The sequence below is a fragment of the Typopeltis vanoorti genome, chromosome 11, assembly GCF_054136105.1.
Source record: "Typopeltis vanoorti isolate ZY-2024b chromosome 11, IOZ_Tvanoo_1.0, whole genome shotgun sequence".
NCBI lineage: Eukaryota > Metazoa > Arthropoda > Arachnida > Uropygi > Thelyphonidae > Typopeltis > Typopeltis vanoorti.
Genome location: NC_143559.1, coordinates 118,026,603 through 118,050,427, shown reverse-complemented (window position 1 = coordinate 118,050,427; position 23,825 = coordinate 118,026,603). Strand labels below are relative to the sequence as shown.

The 23,825-nt window shown below is 38.9% G+C and overlaps 1 protein-coding gene and 1 non-coding gene across 2 annotated transcripts in view; both read left to right on the top strand.

The window, feature by feature from the left end:
• The window catches only part of LOC150101984 (uncharacterized), a 197,992-nt gene that overhangs the window by 15,059 nt on the left and 159,108 nt on the right, over positions 1-23,825 (top strand). Inside the window, exon 2 of the mRNA XM_090399947.1 lies at positions 2,049-2,170. Within this exon, the coding sequence (XP_090256073.1) occupies positions 2,049-2,170 (122 nt within the window). The remainder of the gene's footprint in view (positions 1-2,048; positions 2,171-23,825) is intronic.
• On the top strand, positions 16,667-16,776 carry LOC150101986 (U6 spliceosomal RNA). The gene has a single exon (XR_016549111.1). It is a non-coding gene; the product is annotated as a U6 spliceosomal RNA (small nuclear RNA).

Below are 23,825 nucleotides of genomic sequence, written 5' to 3'. Positions count from 1 at the left end.
ACCTTAGTAGAACCTTCTATGGAACCATAGGCACAAATAAGTCTCATTGTCCAGTTCCCCATTCTGCTATTTGCCCACACGCTTTTTCCATATATACCTTATATACTTTTTTTTTTTTTTTTAAAAAATTTTGGCATCTCTTGCTTAATAATGCTGTTCACCATTTAGTTGTTTCCTAATTTATTCTCTTGATGTGAGTATACAGTATGATACTATGTCTTTCAAATACCTTTGGCCATCTCCTATATGCTGATAACCTCCTTTCCTAATAAATTCTTTAAGCCATCTCTTAAGCTTGTCATGATCTGCCTTGAAGTTTCAAATACGTTGCTTTTTAACTGAATATTTTATGTGTTTAGTAGCCACAGAACTCAAGACTGAATGATAACTCATCCCAGTTGGTGGCATTGTGGTATTTCATCACAGAGTTTTAGTTTGGATCTGGTTATGAACAAATCCTCATGCTATCACCAGATCCAAACTCAAACCCCATTACATGCTCTTTTAAGTAATTATCTCTTAGTGGCTACTCCATTTCCTCTCCTTGATCTGTCTTCCATCCAGTCAGTCCTCAGTTGAATGGAAGAAACAGATGTCGGATGTCATGTGTCTGAAACTGATGTAATGAAAAAATTTAATGCTAACCCAGTATTTTGCCTTGGTGAATATTCAAAATATTGGATTGGTGATTAAATAAAAGTTATTCACTAATAGGAGTTGTAGCCAATGGCTAAACTCCTGTAAAATAGATAAAATACTACATATTTTTCTCCTCCCTCCAACCATGACACGAGAATCATAGCAGAACTATTCCCATTCTCTGTATCTGGGAGATGTCTGAAAATATATTCAAAGTGTTATATAAATATAATATTCACCACCATTTAAGTCATATGGTAATTTATCAGCCATTTATTTAGGAGCATATTAGATGTCATCGTGCCTACAGTTGCACTCAGTACATTCTTTGTACTGATAGGAGCTGTTAACTTATGTTGACAGATGAGAACTATTAACTTATCTTGGACAGAAAGGAAGAATCATTGGCATCTACCTGGAAGAATATAAGAAATGTATATGTTGTCGTCATATTTGGAGACTGTCATTTAAGATTGCCTTCATCCCATTGGTCATGATGATGATATTCTGCCTGTATCTTCTCCACTGCTGGATGAAGACCTCTCCAATTGCAGGAGGGTTGGGTCTACTTCTCCCATGGTGATCCATTTCATATTTGGAGAGAGTGTATATATATTTGTATGAATTAGTGTACAAAGGTGAAAGACAATCACAAACATCTGTGCCCTAGGTGAGATTCATACTCACAGCCTTTTGGCTGAGGAGCGGATACACTAACCACTCGGCCAACCAAGCTGGACCATTGGTCATAGACTATCTTATATTGCCTAATGTAATGTACCTAATGTACTGTCATGGAGATAGTACATTAGGTCTTTTTTCTCTTATAGTTTTCATTTGTCCAACAATTACAAGTGTTTTTGTGCTTTTTATGCTCTATGAATGCTCATTTGAAATCCATAAAATATCAGATGATTATTAAATTATTGTGTTTATTTTGTATTGTGCTTCAAAACTGTAAAAAATTAACATAAATAATAGTCAATACCTAAGACTTTCTACTCCTAACTTATTGTTAATCCATAGCTGCAATCTCAATTTGGGACCATCTCTCTACTTCCCTTCTTTTTCCTTATTTAGCACTTTGGTCCTCTCACCAAACAGCATTCTCTCAATGCACACTTCCATCCTTACTCAAATGCAACCAGTACTTAGCATACAAAGCTTTTTAAGCCTCTCTTTCTGAAGTGAGGCATTGTCATGTCTATGTAACACGCTCTCCATCTTTCCTCACATTATTCAGACACTCCATCTCAATCCACTATGAAACAAACATTACACCCACTTTCTTCTTTTTGTAGCATTTTTGTTAATCATCATCCATTTTATCTATTATTGTAATTATTATTATAATTATCTTATTTTTAGTTTATATCTTCAAATTTATCATTTTATATTTTATTGTGCAGGTAACCCCAGAATATTTTCTTCATCAGACTGTATTTCAACCTTCTCTGCATAAGTGCATTATCCACACAATAGCACCAGAATCAGGCATGTCTACAGTAATATTTCCAGTTAAGAAAGACAGGTATTTGTTAAAATAATTTTAGTTCAAATTACACAAATTGTATGCCGTCTCCTTATATCTTTTTATGTTCTTTCAAATAAAGTAACATCTCAGCCTCTCAGTCTAGGGGATTGGAATAATCAGATGCTAAAATGTAGCAATGTAATTAACGAATGCTTATGTGTCCATCAACTTCATTGTTAATTGTTAATAAAATATAATCACCAAAACTCAATTATGGTAATATACCATATTTATCATCAGTATGTATCAATATATCATCAGTGAGACAGTTGAGTGTAAAAATGTATATAATGTACCTGAGCCAGCACTAAGGACAAAAAACGGGAATGGGACATTTAGAATAATGCATCAAGATAGGGGTGGGACAAAGGGATCACTGCAATTCATGTATACTAATGCCAGGAGTATTAGGAACAAGAAGGAAGAATTTTTGGCCTTGATTGGCTCTTCCTGGCCACAGGTTATTGGCATTAGTGAAACATGGCTGACGGAAGATGATATAGTTAGTGGGATAGAATGTGTAGGTTATAGTATGCTTAGGAGGGACAGAGAGAATAAAATTGGGGGAGGGGTGTTATTGATGATAGCTGAGAACTGCAGCCAAGGAGAATTGAAGTATTGCAGGATAGTGAAAGGAGCTCATTTGAGGCTATTTGGTGTGAGATTGACACTGGCAGAATAAAATATACAGTTGGGTGCTGCTATAGACCAGGTGATGGAATAGATGGTGGAGATGGTATGCATAAACAAATTGATGAAATGAGTGGAAGGAGGGTAATTATTATGGGGGATTTCAACTATGGTAACATTGATTGGAAGGAGGAGAGGACACATATGAGGAAGGAAATAGATTTTATTCAATTATTAAGGGATAACTGTCTGAAACAGCATGTAATTGAAAATACTAGGGGTGTGAGAGTGCTTGACCTGGTAATTGCATCTCAACATTTGACTGTAATGAATATGACCATGTTGCCACCTATTGGTGAGAGTGATCATAAGGTCTTGACCTGAGAGGTGGCTAAAGGTGTGCAATTTGTGATTAAGACAGGGTATATGTGGAATTACCGTGCTGGCAAGTATGACAAGCTTAGGAGATTGCTTGGATCAGTGCCATGGCATGTACAACTGCAAGGACTGGACGTCGATAGAGCATGGGAAGTGGTCAAGGAGCATTTACAGGAGGTTATGGTTGATTGTATACCTAAGGTCCGAATCGTGAAACAAGTAGGGTTAAATGGATGAATAACACCATTAAGCTTGAGCTGCAAAAAAAGAAACAACTATGGAGGGAATTTAAAGAATGGGTGACCTGCAGGCACACGAACGGTATAAAATGCAGGCCAGAAGGGTAACGAGTATGGTAAAAACAGCAAAAGCCGATTATGAAAGGAAACTAGCTATGCAAGCAAAAGAGAATCCCAAACAGTTCTTTCAATATGCTGTAAGCAAGAAAAAAACTGTAAGTGGCAAAATGATTTTAAAGAATGACGATGGTAAAGAGTTCACTGAACCAGTCGATATAGTGGAGTTACTGAGCGTGCACTTTGCAAAAGTATATCATCCAGGTGGTGACGTTGAAAAAATGAAGGAACCATTAGTTTATAAGGGAATTGTGATGAATGAAGTGGAGGTGAATAGTCTATTACAGAACCTTAATGTGAATACATCTGTGGGATTGGATGGTATACCAGCACGGGTCTTGCATGAAGCGGCTAAGGAATTATCAGTGCCCTTGACCATGTTGTTTAATCTGAGTCTCGGGTCTGGCTTAGTCCCGAAGGCATGGAAAGAGGGGAAAATAGTTTCACTGCATAAAGGAGGATCCAGGACTATGTTTGCAAATTACCGACCGATCAGCATATCAGGAGTCATTGTCCAGGTCTTGGAGAAAGTAGTCAAGGGAAAAATACAGGAATGGATTGATGAAAATGAGATACTGTACAGAGGACAGCATGGCTTTGTGAAGGGTAGATCATGCCTCAGTAACTTGCTCAAGTTTTATAACAAGGTGACGACTGAACTGGATAAGGGAAACGGGTTTACAGTGATACTGCTGGACCTGGCAAAGGCGTTTGACAGGATACCACATGGAATTCTAATCCGTAAACTACAACATATGGGAATGGATATAGGGTTGGTGAGATGGATAGCTGGGTGGTTGATGGAGAGATATCAAAGAGTAGTTTATTCAGGAGTAGAGTCCAAAAGACGGCCTGTGACTAGTGGTGTGCCACAGGGTTCTGTTCCTGGACCACTGCTGTTTAATCTGTTCATTAACGATATAGTGAAAGGTCTAAGTGGGACAGTTCATTTGTTCGCTGATGATGCAAAGTTGGGTAGGGTGATAGTGAATGCAGAAGATGTCAACGTCTTGCAAGATGACTTAGATAGATTGGAGTTCTGGACTAAGGAGAATGGATGTCAGTTTAATGTGACAAAATGAAAGGTTATGCATTTCAGAGTGAAAAGATTAGCAGCAGTATACCACATTAGTGGAACTATACTCCAAGAGATTGATGAGGCCAGGGACTTGGGAGTGTTGGTGGATAGGGAGATGAAGTTTAGGGGGCACATTCATTGCGAAAGTAGCTAAATCAGCTCATCAACTCACTTGGTTGTTGAAAAATACCTTGACGAGCAGAGACAAGCAAGTTATTGTACCTCTGTACTGAGCCCTGATAAGACCTCATCTCGACTACTGTGCCCAGATTTGGTCACCTCGGTTCCTTCTTGATGGGGAGGAGGTGGAGAGGATCCAGAGGCGAGTGACTAAGATGATAGCAGGTCTATGGAATGAACCATATGAGAACAGGTTGAAGATTTGTGGGTTGCAGAAACTAGTTGATAGGCGGAAAAGGGGAGATATGATTGAGACATTCAAATTGCTAAAAGGATTCTATAGGATTAATTCAGAGGATATTTTTGAAATCAGGACTGGTGGTGGGAGAACTAGGGGACACCCATGGAAGCTGGGCAAGAGCGTGGTTAGCAGGGGTGTTAGAGCTGGGTTCTTTACTTTTAGAGTGGTAAATGAGTGGAAGAAGCTGCCAGAGTCTGTTGTGGGTGCTATGACAGTGAGCGAGTTCAAGGCAAGGTATGATAGATACTGTGAGAATGTTGAACAGTTGTGTGAACATGATGTTTAGGGCCTCCCTCGATGAGTCTAAGGACTCCCTGGAGTAGCCCGTAATAATAATAATATGTTTTTGTTTTTTCTCCTAGCTTTCTCTGCTATTAACCTCATTGTCAAAATCTGTTGAATTGCAGTTCTATCCTTCCTAAATCCTGCTTGCTCGTCTGCAAGGTATGCTTCCAATTGTGTTCTCAATCTTTCTGTCAATATGATCATCATCACTTTACCAAGGTGACTTATCAAGGCAATTGTTCTATAATTTTTACATTCTAGCTTATTTCCTTTCTTGTATAATGTTATTACTAATATTGATTTCGCCCACTCCTCTGGTATTTTTTTTTGCCATACGATAAATAAATAAATAATTCTTATCTTTAAACACTTACAACATGTTTGGGATTGCTCCATTATAAAAAATGACAATACATTATTTATTAGATTATTGGAATGATAACCTGTCACCATGCAATTTCTAAACAGTATGTACTGGTCATGTGTTATTGGTATTTTTTTTTTTTTTTTGACTAAGGAAATGTCATTGTTTTATGTATACAGTAATTTGATTTAAGACAAAAATTTAATTTGGAGACAAATAGCTTTATGGATTATAAGAACGCTTTTGATAAAATACATAATGAAAAATTATGGGATATAATGAAAAAAAAACATTTAGTACAAGCTTATAGGTTTATATAAAGATACAGAATTTATTACAGTTATGTAATAAATTAAAGAAGAGATTGAAATTAATCAGGGTGTAACAATAATAAAACAAGGTATTTAACCAGAAGAACTGTTTTTAGTGCAATGCTCTATGCAGATGATCAGATTATGTTACAGATTATGATGATGACTTTTGAAAATCAATATATGAATTAAATGAGCGAACAATCTAATCTAAGATTTCCCAAAATTAAAAAAAAAAATAATAAACTTTGCAGTTAAAGGGAAAGATCATATTAAATCAAAAATAGTCATAAAAATTAAACAATAGAACAGGCGAAACAGTTTACTTATTTAGATTACATAGTAACATATCTGAAAGACAAAGATACAGGTGAAAAAATAGATGCATTTCAGAAACTCAGTGGAACAATTGAAAGGACAAAATCGCTTTGTTATTATTATTATTATATGAGCAACTCCATGGAGTTTATAGGCTCATTAAGGGGAAGTCCTAAACATTATGCCTGGCACTGGCCATTATTTATCCAATATCTAACATGAACTCATTCACAATCATTGCACTCATAACAGATTCTTGCAGCCTATTCCATTCACCACTCTTCAAAGAAAGAATCTAGTCCTCACCCCTACTTCTCTCACCACCAGACCTGTTCTGAAAAATTTCCTCTGCATCGATCCTGTAAAAAAAACCTTTCAGTAACTTGTATGTCTCAATTTTGTAGACACCAGGTTTTTTAAAAAGTGGATGGGAAGATTACAGGAGATTAGACATTTTATTGAGAGGGATAGCAAGCAACTTTTACTCTGTTGTTGTAGTAGTGATGATTCACGTAGAAAGGGTTAAACGATGGTTATACATGCTTACTAAATAACTTAAGGAAATTACAACGTACAATAGAATATTCATTAAATTAAACTTTAATATATTTCCAATATTTCGGCAACGTCACGTTGCCATCTTCAAAAGGAACTTACAACAAAGACACGTGCACGCAAGCACTAAACACAGTAAATGAGAACGAAGCGAGGTAGCTATGGTTTTCCTAAAAGTCCTGATGGTGCCCCTAGTGGGCTATGTAGGTAATCTTGGCTGTTGGGCTGAAGGTCTCCTGATGTAAGCCTCCCAAATTTGGGGCAGTCTCATGCAACCAAACTTGTTGAGGTTTGGCATGTTTCTAAGTGCTGAGGCTGATTCCATGATGGAATCTACACAGATAAGCTTAATGCTCTATTATTAGATTGGGCTACTTACCTCCTTATTAAATACAATCCCACCAACTCACAAATGAGAAAACTCCACAGGCTCCTTAAGAAGGTCACTTCTTGGCCTGTAGAAATTACTAACAAATTAAAACCATATAGCTCTGTACCCCCCCCGTATATATGGACTCCCAAAAATACATAAAGAAAATGTGCCATTACATCCCATAGTGGATAGCATTGATTTCCCCCACATACCAATTAGCTAAACATTTGGCCAAAAGTGCTCACACTATAATGGCAACACACCATCACACATAAAAATATCAGCCTACTTCAAAGCCAGCATAGAAAACCTTACACTCCAACATACTTACATAATGGTCAGTTTTGACGTCTCCTCCTTATTCACAAATGTCCCACTGAAAGAAATCTTAGAGCTAACCCAAGCTAAATTTCCTCCTGATATCTTAGCCCTATTTCAGTTCACAATGAACTCAGGCTATTTCTTTTGGCAAGGAAAATTCTACAAACAAATAGAGGGGGACAGCCATTGGTTCACCACTCTCCCCACCCTTGGCTAACTTCTTTATAGAGACCTTTGAAGAAAAAGCCTTAAACTCTGCCCCACAAAAACCATTTGGTTTTTGTGGGGCAGAGTTTAAGACTTTTAAGGCAACCATATGGCTTCCCTACGTTGATGATGTGTTTGCTATTTGGCCACATGGCTGTGATACACTCCTCTCCTTCTTAACGCACTTAAACAACCAACACCCCAGAATCAAGTTCACCCTGGAAAAAGAGGCGGCCTCCTTTTCCTAGACACACTAGTTACCCCCCAGCCTGATGGAACCTTGGTTTTCTCAGTTTTTAGAAAACCCACCCATACAGGCAGATACATTCACCAACAATCCCCCCCCCCCCCTCCCTTACAACAATATGTTGTTAAGACATTGTACAACAGAGCTAAACTAATCTGTTCAAATGACAATGCCCTAACTAATGAACTAAATCACATCCTCAACACTTTCTCAACCAATGGCTACCCCCCTCCAAAAAAATCCAAAAAATATTGAAACCAGTAAACCACAACCCCCTCCCTTCACAACAAGGATTACTCTAAATCCATCACCATTCTCTACATCCAAGGCACCTTGGAAAAAATTACCAAAATCTTAAAAAAACATGACTTGACTTCTTGTTACAGACCATATAGAAAATTGGCATCCCTTATCCACACTCCACTAAAGACCAACCACTCCCCCTAGACCTATCTGATGTATACTAGGTCCCTTGCAGCTGTAAGTTGTCCCACTTTGGCCAAACAAACAAGACAGCGAATATCAGAATTTCAGAACACAAGGACTACATCTGCTTTAGTACAACCACTCTGGTCTTGCAGACCATGCTCTGGATACATGCCACAGAATACGGTTGAAGAAAGCCACAATAATACACCGTAGCAAGTTCAAATATGAAAGACATGGAATCAACCTCAGCCCTAAGAAACATGCCAAACCTCAACAAGTTTGGTTGCATGAGACTGCCCCAAATTTGGGAGGCTTACATCAGGAGACCTTCAGCACAATGGCCAAGTATACCTACATAGCCCGTAGGGAGAACCATCAAGACGTCTAGGAAAACCACAGCTACCTCGCTTCATTCTCATTTATTGTGTTTAGTGCTTGCGTGCACGTGTCTTTATTGTAAGTTCCTTTTGAAGATGGCAACGTGACGTTGCCGAAATATTGGAAATATATTAAAGTTTAATTTAATGTATATTCTATTGTACGTTGTAATTTCCTTAAGTTATTTAGTAAGTAGTGATGATTCAGAACTACAATGCTCTCATCCTGTCTAATATTTCTTAGAGCTAATCAAGAAAGAGCCATATGGCTTCTTTATGTTGACATAAATTATATAGAAATCTTTCTTTCTTCTTTCACTATGCTTTATCCCATGTTAAACGGGGTTGGCACACCGATCTTTAACCTTCCTCTTCCAAGCTCCCTGGTCCAGGCGTCCTTCGGACTCCATCCTTTCTCCCTAAGATCCTCTGTCACCTTATCCCTCCACCTGAGCTTGGGCCTGCCTCTTTTCCTCCTTCCCTCCCACTCCATATACTCCATTCGCTTACCAACATACTCCTCACCTTTCCTCTCTACATGTCCGAACCACCTCAGCCTACTTTCTTGTATCTTCTTGCCAATTTGTCCCACCTTAACTGTCCCTCTGATGTAGTCATTCCTTATCCTGTCCTCCTTTGTCACACCACTCATCCATCTCAACATCCGCATCTCCGCTACCTCCACGTCTCTGCGCCATGAAGCATCGCCGGCCTCACCACCATCTTATACAGCTTTCCTTTCCTCTTGCAACTCACTCTCTTGTCACACAGGACCCCGCTCATCTTCCTCCAGTTCATCCAGCCGCATGTTATTCGGTGCTGTATTTCCTCATTCAGGTCACCATTCCTCTTGACGACCGACCCAAGGTACTTGAATTTCTTCCCTGAAATTAGCCTTTCACCCTGAAGTCGTATGATCATATCCTCGTCACTCCCCGTTGACATATATTCAGTCTTCTCCTGGTTAATTTTCATGCCTGTCTCCTCCAATACCTTTCTCCACTCTTCCAGGGTATTTTCAAGCTTCTCTCAGGATGATTTGCATAGAACAATGTCATTGGCAAACAGCATGCTCCATGGTGCCTCCTTCTTGACATCCTCCACTAATACATCCATGACCAGGTCAAAGAGGTAGGGACTCAGAACTGACCCTTGGTGTAGCCCTACGACAATGGAGAAACCTTCTGTCATGCCAACACCAGACCTGACCTGAGTTTCTGTTCCCTCATACATCTCCTTCACCAACCTCACATACTTCTCCAACATCCCCTTTTTCCTCATACACCTCCATATCTCCTGCCTGCCTGGCCACTCTGTCGTATGCCTTTTCCAGGTCTATAAACACCATGTGCAGCTCCACTTGCATCTCTCTATATTTCTCCATTAATCCCCTTTAGCGATTGGTGCAATGACTTTAACTCTTTCTTTCAGAATCCAAAAAAAAAAATCACTAACTGAAGACTAAATACAAAATAAACACATTTTATAAAACACAATCAATATATACACTTCAAACAAAATACATAACTAACTACACAATTCTACACAATTAATTGGATCCAAGGCCTTTTAAAATAAACTTACAGTTAAGAGATCAGCCATTTTCTAACTCAATCTATTACTGATTTGTTTAACACATACTTCATCTTTTATTTACAAATACTTATTGACAATCTTCTACCTTAAAACTCAGTTCTACAATTCCCTTTTCAGAATCTACTATTAATCTTCCAATCAGCGTTTCTTTGAACATTCCTTTAGAACGTCGATTGCAATATTTTCTTTTAATAAATTTAGTTTAATCCTTTATCCAAGTGTAAGCAAATAAAGTTTGCACATGAAAAAATTTCAGGTGCAAACTTTGTTTGCTTACACTTGGATAAAGGATTAAACTAAATTTATTTTAGTCTAACCAAGTGCAAAATAAACTTCCTATATTTTCTTTTATTTACCAACACTCATTTGACAGTTGTAATTCTTCCAGTTTAAAAAAAAATCCCTCAGTTCTACGATTTCCTTTTTGGAATCTACTATCAATCTTCCAATCAGCATTTCTTCGAACATTCCTTTAGAACGTCGATTGCAATATCTTCTTTTATTTACCTATTCACAGTCTTAAATCTTTAAAAAACTCATAACTCTATGATTCCCTTTTTGGAATCTACTATTAATTTTCCTCTGACTGTCACATAAAAACTTAAGTTCCTCCGAACCTAAATATCTGCCGACCTGTGTTCCCCTTTCTTTCCGAATGCTCTCTTGTCAGCTATCAATCACCCATCAAACTCCTCGGCGAGTATGCGCACTCCGTGAAAATGGCAAGCAAGAAGCTAAGTATAATGGCTGACACGTCTCTGTTAGCGACAAGAGAATGTCTTCATAAAACACAACACTTAATATTTTAAACTGCAATCACATTTCTGAAAGTAACACAGCTCTCCAAATCCAGTAAGTACATAAATTTTTAACTGCTTTACATTTCATTTTGACAAAATAATGTCAATAACGGGCACATTGCAAATGCCGACAATGAGTGTTATGAAACCGAAACTAATGAACGTACTAACATAAACTATAAAAATATTCAGAAGTTTAAATTATGATTATTTTTACACCAGCATTATGTCAAAGCCGAATGTATATAGAAACTATGAAAGTTTTGGAATTTTGACCAGAGATCTTACAAGAATACAATCCTCAGCATTGGAGTTTCCTTAACTTGCACTACTTAAAAAACAGGACCACTGCCAGGTGTCCATATATTTGCCTTTTATTATTGTATTTGATAAAGGTTTCACTGGCCTGACAACTGTTTCAAACTGGTTGGTTCTCTTCAGAGACCATGCAAAAACCTTAAGAGAGCAATAACTCTCATTCAGTAATAAAGCAATCCAATGTCAGAGAATTGTATTTTTCATAAGTGAACTCAGATTAATAAAGAAAGAGCTATACAGCTTCTTTTCAGTAGTGTAGATTATATAGAAATAGTGGATATTATTATTATTATTCAAGCCTCCATGGAGTCTAAAGACTCATCGTGGGAGGCCCTTTCATACCTCTCCTTGAACTCATTGAGTGTTTTTGCTCTCACCACTCTATCAGGCAATGCATTCCATGGTTCAACCACCCTCCATGCAAAGAAACCACTCCTCACCCTATTGCTTATGGTTTCCTTTTGCAACTTCCAGGGATGGCCCCTTGTCATTGCCCCTTCCTGTTGTTCCACCAAGTGAAAGAACTCCCCAGTGTCAACCCTGTAACTACTTCTCAACGGTTTAAAAGCCTCAATCATATCAACTCTCCTTCTTCTATCTACAAAACTCTGCAGTCCACATTCCCTCAGCCGATCTTCATAACTAACATTGCACAGTCCTGAAACCATCTTTGTTATCTACTTTTGTACCCTTTCCACAATTAATTTATCCCCTTCAAATCCTGGGGACCAAATTGAGAACAATAGTCTAAGTGTGGTCTGATCAGGGTTTTATACAATGGAACTATAACTGTTTTATCTCTGCAGGTCAGTATCATTCTCAGTATTACAGCAATCTTCTGGGTTACCTTCACCACCTTTGCAATATGTTCTCTGAATTTCAGGTATCTATCAGTCATCACCCCCAGATCTCCTGTCTTCCCCTACTTCCTCCAGTGCAACTCCTCCCATCGATGTATCCCAAACTTCAAGACTTTACATTTTGCTGCATTAAACCCATACTCCCATTTATTTGCCCATCTGTCTAGTTTATTCAGATCTTCTTGTAGAGCTGCCACATCTGCACTATTACTAATAACCCTTCCCGGCTTCACATCATCTGCAAATAATTGAATATCCCCTGCAATCCACTGACAATGTCATTGATATAAAGATTAAACAATACAGATCCCAGTACCTAGCACTGTGGGACCCCACTTGTAACCTTCTGCCTCCTTGATATTGCCTCACCGTACACAACTCTCTGATACCTATCAGACATCCATTCCTGAATCCAGTTGACTAACCTGATATCTAAACCCATGTGCCGCAACTTAAATGTCAGCTTATCATGTGGCACACTCTCAACTGTCTTTGCAAAATAAAAAAAAAAAAAAGTGGCAGTATATGCCTTTCTCTCATCTACTGCTCTTGTAACTTTATTATAAAAGGCTAGCATATTACTAAGACAAGAGCACCCCTTGTTATCCGTGAGAGTCACAAATCCATGTTGACTCTCACAGATAACATGGCTGTTGACTTATGAAGGGTGAATATATGGACACTTAGGCAGCAGCAGCAAGCTAAGGCAACATCATAGTTGCCTTAGCTTGCACTACTTAAAAGAACAAGCTAAGGCAACTATGATGTGAAGAATTGCATTCTCATAAGCTCTGTGGCAAAAGTTACAAAAATTTCATAGTTTCTTCATACATTCACCTTTGAAATAATGTTGGATCTTTAATATCCACTATTTCTATATCCGAAAGAAGCTGTATGGGTCTTTCTTTATGAATTACTTTTACGCGCTAACCGAAAGTCATTTATGAAAAATACAACTCTCCGACATTGGATTGTTTTAGTATCGAATGAGAGTTCTTGTTTTCTTGAGCTTCCATGTGTGTATGTGTGTGTGTGGAGGGTGCCTGTGGACATGTCCTTATTGGGACTGCTTTGGTGGATGCTTTTCTCTGGGTTATGAGTGGTTCAGCTCGGTGGTGGGGTGAGCTTATCACTGATTAGAACCGCTGCTGAGTAATGAGTTAAACGATCTTTTGGATCACTCATTGTTGGGTGAACTGAGGCATTATCCAAGTTTTTGGGTAAGGGCTGTACTTAAATAGAGATCTCTGAAGAGAACCAACCAGTTCGAAACAGCTGTCATGCCAGTGAAACTTTTATCAAATGCACTAAATAAATGATAAGGGCAACACAGTGGTTATTATAAATTCTCCAGAATATGAAGAAAATTACAAATTCTACTGAATAATGAGAACACTTATATTAAACTCGATTGCAACCCAATGTCATTCTCATGACATAATCAATAATATGATCAAAGACATGCTGAACTGTACCGAAAACATCAAAAAATGTCTCATATCAAGATACCCTCTGGTTCAAAGAATTTAGTGTTCCAAAAAAAAAAAAAAATACACAATCAGAACTTGCCACTGAGACCCATTTTGGATGCAAGGTATTGTCCAACTTCATTGCTGTCTAATATCTAGCAAACCTGCTAAGCCCTCTCACATTGCAGAACAACTTTTATAAAGAACATGACACGTTTCATAAAACAAACCAGAGATAGTGCATTAGAACTTGCTGATCTATTTGCAAGGCTAGATTTTTTATTTTTATTATTTTTATTTTTATTTATTTTTTTATGTTTGGCCCCATATACGAGAGGTTGGTTGGTCAACCTATAGTACTTTAGTACCGTATATGGGCAGTGGGATGGGAAAGGAGAAACTTGTTGACATTCGATTTAAAGGTCTGTATATTGTATTGGGAAATACATTGGGAGGGAAGACTGTTCCACAGTACAGCAGTAGCAGGGAGATGAAGGAGGAGGAAAAGAAACTTATTCTGTGGGTTTTGAGGTGTACTGTGAAGGGATGTTGGGAAGTGGCTGTACATGTTCCAATAGGTTTAGTACAGAGTGGGGGAATTATTGATGCTGTTTCAGATGAGCATTTTCCATGAAAATATTTGTAGAATATACAAATTGCAGAGACTAAACTTCTATGTGAACGTGGGGGGGTGGGGGGGGGTGGAGAGTGAGTTGGTAAGAGATGGATCATTTATCAGTGAGTTGGTAAGAGATGGATCATTTATCAGTCTAATTGCTCTCCTCTGTATTGAGTCAAGCATTTTGAGGGAGCTTTTAGGAGCCCCACACCAAATGTGGGAACAGTATTCAATAGCTGGGTGGATTTGCAATTTGTATAGGGTTAACAGCTGTTTTGAAGTGAGGTAGCATCTTGAGCGAAAGAGAAAGTCTAGTTTTTTTGGAAGCTGAGGATGCAATGGTTGTGATGTGTTTATACCAGGAGAGGCCTGATGTCATGGTAATTCCGAGAAGAGAAATTTATCTTGTCTGGGAATTTGAGTGTTATCAAAAATAATACTGGAGGAAAATGGTTCTTTTTTATGGGAAATAAGACAGAACTGGGTTTTACTAGCATTGAAGTTGACGAGGTTATCTGAGCCCCATCGCAGGATGTCTTGGAGGTCCAAATTGAGGGAAGTTGTGGTAGATGTTCTGTGGGTTGAAGTGAGTTTTGTAGGGTAAGGTTTATCAAATGAAAGGGAGGAGTGCAATGTGCTGTCATCTGCAAAACTGTGTATTAGGTTGAAGGTCAACTGAAGTAAATCATTGATGTACAGAAGTAAGATTAATCTGTTCATCAGTGTACTAAGAGCTGAAACCATACAATTACTGCAGGACCCGTTTCTACCAGACACCATAGATCTCTTCAAACATTGTATTAACAGTACTTTTTCAAATTTCAAAAAAGAATATTTTGAACAGAAGAAAAGATTAGTAATGGGGTCTTTCTTTTCTCCTCTATTAGCAAATTTGTTCATGTAGTGGTTTGAAGAGAAAGCTCTACAACATTAGGGAACTCAGCCTAAAGTTTGGTTAAACTATGTCGATGACATATTCATTTAATATGGCTCTATTACCTAATTAGAAGAATTTGCCATGTACCTGAATAATACTCACCCTCATATTAAATTCTCTTTTGAATTGGAAGTCAACAGATCTCTTCCAGTTTTTAGGCACATTCTTAGAAGTATTCAAACAGAACATACTCTCTATTTACAGGAAGCCAGCATACAACAGACATTATTCATACTCTGTGTGATAGAGCTAACAAAATCTCCAGTAATTGAATTAAAAGTAACCAATTGATTACCTCAGTACTATCTTGTGAAAAATTATTGCAACAGAACATTGGTTCACAAATTCTACATCAACCTACCCCAGACAGTTGGATCAACATGAAACAGAAGACTTCAGAGGAACAGGGATTCTACCCTATATATGTACAGTCAACCACAGATAAGATATCAAGGATACTATGACAACGAAGTATAAAAGTTGCTTTCTATTCCCCTCGGTAAGATCTCTAATCTCCTGAAACTTCTGACACCTCTCCATCCACTTGTTAAAAACCTGGTGTCTACAAGATCAACTATACTTGTGGGTTCTGCTTCATTCGACGAACAGCATGACAGCATGCAGAGTGCTTGCTAATAAAATAAAGCACATCCAGACACAAGTGGCTTGGACAGCAAACTTCTTTAGGTAAGAGGAATGAGAGAAGTATTCAATGCTGCTGCCTGGCCAACCACTTGGTGTACCAGCCAGTTGCTATATCTTACAAGTGTGTGTTATGTCACAACTTCTGAGATACACAAGGCTGCCAGAATTTATTTATTTATTTATTTTTAATTCAAAAATGAATTAAAAAAAAAATGCTTCACTAAGGCAATAGATGCCTTCTGTATTTGTGCCCTGTCACCAATCAGATGTTAGAAATCTTTGAGCCTTTTACAATCTACTTTGTAAATCAACCTGTGTCCTACAATAATACTGAACTTTTTTTTAAACTAGACTTCTAACTTTTGGTTGCATATTTGTTCAAAATCAGTTGGGAAAATCAAAATGTTTAATGTGCAGATTGTGAACAGGAAGACAGTAAAATTTGTTTCTACAAAAGCAAAGAAAGAACTGAAAATTAAATGGTGAGAGCTCAAGTGGTGTACAAGATTTAATTTTGGAATTCTCTTATTGCACTTTGGAAATCACGGCTTGTGGGAAGAATCTTTTTATGGAACTTCTTTTTTTAATCAGATAAATTTGTACTTGCTTCGGCAGTACATATACTAAAAAAATTGGAATGATACAGTGAAGATTAGTATGTCCCCTGCGCAAGTACGACACGCAAAATCTTGAAGCGTTCCACATTTTTGAGAAGACCCAGGTTCAAATCCTGGCTGGCTTGCGAAGCTCATTTTTAGGCACTTGCGTAGCATAATTGGAATAGCAACGGTACATTGCTTTCTTCAATTGGCAAAGGCCTATGTTCGATTCTTGTCATGGTGAGAGAAATCCTCATATGTTTTTGGAGGGTACAAAAAGAGTTGCCGGAGAATTTGAGCTGTGCTGAAAAAAGTGCTTTTTTAATTGGTGAATAGTCTGACTTCTGTCGAGATTTGGCCTACATTGTTTTTCTGGAATACAAGTGTCCTTCAGTGATTGGTTTTGATGTTAGTTGTCGTTTGGTTACCTAGAAGATGGGTCGAAATCAGATGCATAGCGGTGGAAGAGAAGACGAAGATAACATAAGTTTTCATTATTTAGTTTTATTTTATTTATATTTAGTATACTTAAATATTTTGTTTGTACTTTTACTTATATACTTATTTAGCATTTAGTTGTAATAGTTCCTCGACACTATTTTGAATAATGGTGGCAGTGGCAGTTAAAATTGCAAATGGCGTATCATTTAATGGCATATCAGTTAATAACATAACATAACAGGAATAGAAGTAGCAGGGTACACCAAGTCCTCCCCCCGTTTAAGGACTCCATTTGCGTGATATCATATGGGATTTTGTAGCATGTGGGACTTGTGGAATGTATGCATCCTGCTGGTTATATATGTGGCAGGTGAGAGAAGGGGAAATACGCATATTTGCAAAATGCAGGCAATGGGAAGAATTTGGTGAGTTAGAGATGACTATAACTAACCTCATTGAGACTATAACTGACTTTGTTTAGTCAGAGGTGGGAGATTCTCCATGTAGAGAGATTAGTGGTATGATAGAAGGCGAGAATGGTGAGAGAAATATGAATAAAATAATGAGAGTGGGGAGTATAGAAAGGTTGAAGGATTGTGAAGTTTTTGGAGATGGTCTCAATTGGGAGGATGAATGGCAAATAAGAGTGGCTGACTTGCAGAGAGAGATAGATGAGCTGAAAGAGCAGGTGGAATGTCTGCGGAATGAGATGAGAAGTGTGAAAGATGAGATTAGGTGAATGGAAGAGACGAATGCAAGGCGAATCAGTAGGAGTGAGAGAGAGTTATGGGAATAATAGAGGAGGAGGAGAGTGAATAGGAATAGTAGAAGAGAGGAAATGAGAGAGTTATGAGAATGATAGAAGAGGAGAGAATAGGCTAAGTGGAAGAGAGGGAATGAGAGAGAGATATGGGAATGATAGAAGAGGAGTTAGGAACAGTGGAAGAAAGGGAATGAGAGAGAGTTATGGGAATGATAGAAGAGGAGAGAATGGAAACAGTAGGGGAGAGAGAGAATGAGAAGAATGCGAGGGAGCACTGGAACCAGGGATAGAGTGATGTCAGGAAGTCAGGTAAGTAGGGGAACACTGAGAGAAAGTGTTGGAGGAGAGAGAGTGAGGGATGCATGTGTGCAATCGAGAAACAGGGTGGTAAGAAGTGTAATGTATGGAGATTCAATGATCCATGGTGTTCAAGATAAGATGCGTGAGGAGTGTTTGCCTGGAGGAACAATAAAAAGTGTGGTTATGGCAATTAAGAGGGGTGAAAGGGCAGATAAGATGATTGTGATGGTAGGAACAAATGACTTGAGAGGTAATGTAAATTGGGCAGTGAGAGATATGAGATTCTTGCTTGAAGTTGTATGAAAGAAGATGCAGAGAAGAATAATAGTGTGCATGTTGCCTAGGTATGATAATGACAAGCTGAGCAGAAGAGCAGTAATATTGAATAACATAATAGCTAGAATGTGTCAGAAGAGAGGATTGGAATATGTTGATGCTTGAAGGGCATTTGAGGATAGAAAGGAATTGTATGCGAAAGACCACTTGCCTTTGAATGAAGAAGGACGTAGGCTGGAGAGATTGCCGTTCTGAACGAGTCGGCATGTCAATGCAGGGAAACTAGAATGCCTAGGGTGAATGGCAGCAGGGGTGGCCTCTTGTGGAAATAGGTACTTGGGAGAAGGGGCACGACATCAGGTAACATTGAAAGTTTATTTTTCACTTGGTTAGACTATAATAAATTCAGTTTAATCCTTTATCCAAGTGTGAGCAAACAAAGTTTGCGCCTGAAAGTATCTTCAAGACTGGGGAAAGGTAGTACAACACCGGGCAACTTGTTGCAAAGGTGGAGCAAGCTTACATCACTCCTATCTCAGTATCTCCCATAATGCAAAACACATCTGCTTGCGGATATGTATAATGTTATGCATTAAGGGAAGGGCCACTACCCAGACTAGTTTTGACCTTTATTGAGGTCTCTTCAGTGGGAGCCAGGCCCAGATGTGGAGATACCAGGTAGAAGCAATAGCAAAGTCATCTCTACCTATAGGAGTTGCCAAAAGGTTACATCACTAGGAGTGATGTAAGCTTGCTTTACCTTTGCAACGAGTTGCCTGATGTTGTACTACCTTTCCCCAGTCTTGAAGATACTTTCAGGCGCAAACTTTGTTTGCTCACACTTGGATAAAGGAGTAAACTAAATTTATTATAGTCTAACCAAGTGAAAAATAAACTTTCAACATCTTCCTCTAAATCCAGAGTAATTTAATAAAAAAAAAGGTGGCACACCTTTTGGCAACTCCTATAGGTAGAGATGACCTTGCTATTGCTTCTGCCTGGTATCTCCACATCTGGTCCTGGCTCCCACTGAAGAGACCTCAATAAAGGTCGAAACTAGTGTGAGTTGTGGCCCTTCGCTTGATGCATGACATTATACATATCTGCAAGAAGATGTGTTTTGCATTATGGGGGATACTGAGATAGGAGTGATGTAAGCTTGCTCCACATTTGCAACGACATGCCCAGTGTTGTACTACCTTACCCCAGTCCTGAAGATACTTTCAAGTGCAAACTTTGTTTGCTCACACTTGGATAAAGGATTAAACTAAATTTATGATAGAGGGGATAATGCTGGGTATAGAAACAGTGGCATTTTTATGCTTTATACTAATGGCAGGAGTATGCAGAATAAAGGAGATGAATTGGTGGCGTTGATAGCATCAGCCTGGCCAATGATTATTGGGATCACTGAGACGTAGTTGACAGAAGATTATATAATAACAGGAATAGAAGTTGCTGGGTACAGCATTTTTCGGCAGGATAGGAAAGGAAAGTGTGGTGGTGGAGTACTGCTTATGATAAGTGACAACTTATGTCCTCTGAGAGTGGAGGCTTTGGAAAGCAATGACACTAATGATGTTGAAAGCATATGGTGTGAGGTAGAGGTGGGTAAGACAGGATATTTAGGGGGTGTTGCTACAAACCAAGGAGCACAGAGGGTGGGGGCCAGGAGATGTTTAGACAGTTCAGCATGGCAAGTGCAATAAGAATGATTGTTATGGGAGATTTTAACTACAGCAGTATAAATTGGGGAGAGGAAGATGCATGTAGCAATAATGGAATGGAATTTCTAGAATTCTTGAGGGACAAATGTCTTAGGCAACATGTAATGGAGGGAACAAGAGGTTCAAGAGTTTTGGATTTGGTCATATAGAGTTGATAATAACTGAGATAACACCTCTCCCACCAATTGGAGAGAGTGACCATGTGGTTTTGACTTGGAAGATGAATAGACATGCAGGAGTATCAAAGAGTTGGGAACATATGTGGAATTATAAAGCAGGTGATTATAATAGTCTTACATATCAACTTGGGGAAGTTTCATGGAGGGAGGAATTGGAAGGTCAGGATATCATTAGTGCTTGGGAAATTGTGAAGGAATATTTGTTAGCAGCAATAGTAAGCTGTATTCCACAAGTGAAGAAGAGGACAATTTGGAGTAAAGTGGATGACAAACAATATTAAACGGGAACTGCATGCAAAAAAGAGGCTGTGGAAGAGATATGTAAAGTAAGCAGTAGATTCATGAAGAATATAAGACACAGACCAGGAGAGTGACTAGTATGGTAAGGAAGGTGAAACTGGAATAAGAGAAGAGATTGGCCCTAAGATCCAAAGAAAATCCTAGGGAATTTTTTAGCTATGTGGCCAGTAGGAGGAGAAATAATTGTAGAATAAAAATGGGAATAGAGTGACTGATGCTGAAGACATAGTGGAATTGTTCAATGAGCACTTTATTGGAGTATTTCATCCTGGAGAAATAGGTTTTAATCCTAGAAGGATGGGGCAGATTCAGGATTTAGAGGTGCAAAAGGAGAGTGTATTCCAAATAATGAGTATTCCTGATGTCAGTAAAGCTGTGGGACTGGATGGTATTTCACCATGAGTTTTGAAAGAATGTGCTAAAGAACTGACAGCTTCTTTGACCTGGCTTTTCAATGAAAGTGCTACGGGAAAGCTGTCCAGGGAATGGAAGGAAGGTAAGATAGTGCCATTGCATAAGGGCGGTAGCAGTCTGGAAGTGTCTAATTATAGGCCCGTTTGTGTGTGTCATCAGTAGTTGTTAAGATCTTGGAGAAATTAGTTAGGGACCGTATACAGCATTGGGCAGATGAAGGTAATGTTATCTGTGAGAGTCAACATGGATTTGTGAAGTGGCATTCTTGTTTTAGTAATATGCTAGCCTTTTATAATAAAGTTACAAGAGCAGTAGATGAGGGAAAGGCATATACTGCCATTTTCTTGGATTTAGCACAGGCATCTCCCAGATGAGTCTTTGACTCCATGAGGTGTTGTTTAATAATAATAATAATATTTGACAGGGTGCCACATGATAAGCTGATATTTAAGTTGCAGCACATGGGTTTGGATGTCAGGTTAGTCAGCTGGATTCAGGATTGGCTGTCCGATAGGTATTAGAGAGTTGTGTATGGTGGGGATTTGAATAAGCTAGACAGATTGGCAAATGAATGGAGGTGTTGGTTTAATGCAGCAAAATGTAAGGTCTTGAGGTTTGGGACACATCGATGGGATGCTGCATACTCTATTGGAGGAGCTATACTTGAGGAAGTAGCGGAGACAAGAGATCTGGAGTTGATGATTGATAGAAACCTGAAATTCAGGGGACATATTGCAAAGGTAGTGAAGGTAACACAGAGGATTGCTACAATAATGGGAAAGACTCTGCTGACTTGCAGAGATAAGAGTTATCATTCTGTTGTATAAAACCCTGATCAGACCACACTTAGACTATTGTTCTCAGATTTGGTCCCCAGGATTTGAAGGGAATAAATTAACTGTGGAAAGGGTACAAAGGCAGATAACAAAGATGGTTTCAGGACTGTACAATGTTAGTTATGAGGATCGGCTGAGGGAATGTAGACTGCAGAGTTTGGTGGATAGAAGGAGAGGTAATATGATTGAGACTTTTACACTGTTGAGAGGTGATTACAGGGTTGACACTGGGGATTCTTTCGCTTGGTTGAACAGCAGGAAGGAGTGATGACAAGGGGCCATCCCTGGAAGTTATGAAAGGAAACTGTGAGCAAGAGGGTGTGGAGTGGTTTCTTTGCATGGCAGGTGTTTCACATCAGTCCTTTCCTCTTGTTACTGCAGTTCAACTGAATAGTTGACTTACTAAGTGATTACTTCAGTTACCTCCCTACAATCAGCATTCATCAAAATTATTCTTCCATAATCATTCTTCCTTTTACTTGCCACTTGCTAAAATAACTTATTGGGATTACCTTAGACCTACCTAGCTGATTTGCTCTCATACACTGGTTTTGTGTTCCTCGCCACACTAGTCACCCTTCGGTCCTGTGCTTTGTACTGCTCACGTGCCTTCTGATCACCTCTTTCTCTGATTCCCCCTTCTCCCCCACCTTACAGATTTTTCTTTTTTGTAGATTCTGCTTAATGATGTTATTCATTCAGCTGCCACTTGATTTATCTTCCTGACTCTAGTATGCAGTCTCCTATTACTTTCCTCAAACTTTCTTCTACCATTTTCCATGCATGTCAATATCCAATCCTTGCAGTTTCTCATGCTGTGCTCCAAGCATTATTCTGAGTATGTTGTATTTACTGGCTCTGTAATTTCACATATTGTCATCACCTCAGTCCTCTCCAAAATAATGGAGAAAATCACAATAGCCAACTCATCCACTATTTAGAGACCCACCAATTAATCATTGACCTCCAGTACAGATTCCACCACTGAAGATCCACAGTTGACCTTGTAGCTTACATCACCCACCACTGGGCATATGCCATGGAAAGGTTTGGAGAAACTTGTGCTGTCACTCTTGACATTTCCAAATCTTTTTTGGCATCATAGCCTGCTCAACAAATTGCCATCCTTTTGTCTCCCTGCCGCCCTGTTTGGCAGTGAGACAAACTGTAATTTGGTAGCCAGCTTTCCCTCTGGTTGTTCTCTGCAAGTCATGGTAGATGGCTCCCTCTCGTTGAGCTTCACCATCAATGCTGGAGTGCCTAAGGGTTCTGTTCTGTCATGTACTCTCTTTCTTGTGCTCATAAACAACCGACTCGCAATCACCACTAAACCTATCTACAGCTTTGCTGATGACAGTAATCTCCACTCATCCTACTCATTCAACAAACTATGTAGTACTCTGACATCCCAGACTATAAGATCATCTATAACCAGTGCCCTAAACATTGATCTTCATACTATCCTTCAATGGGGGTGAGGACTACCATGTCAGGTTCATTGCCACCACAACACAGCCTTGTCTTTTCTCTCTCAAAAGAGATCTCAGTTCACCTATCCTTACCCTCAGTTACACAAAAATCACCAGACAAGATTTCAGATCAGATCTCCCTGCTGGACTAACGTTTACCTCCAGTCTCTCTGGCATAAACACATCACATCAATAGCATCCATGGCATTCTCTTTTGTTCAAAAGAGAACTGTATACAAATCCCAAATCTGCCCATGCCTAGAGTAGTTTGGGATGGTCCACCTAAAACTTCTCTCAAATCCTTTATGCTGTCCAGAGGTGGGCAATTATGTTCACTGATGATCCCTCTCTTACAGATTCATTTCAACCTCTATCTCGCAGATGCAGTTTCAGCTCTATGTCTATTCTGCAGGTACTTCCAGGGTCACTGTTCCAGTAAATTGGCAAATAATAT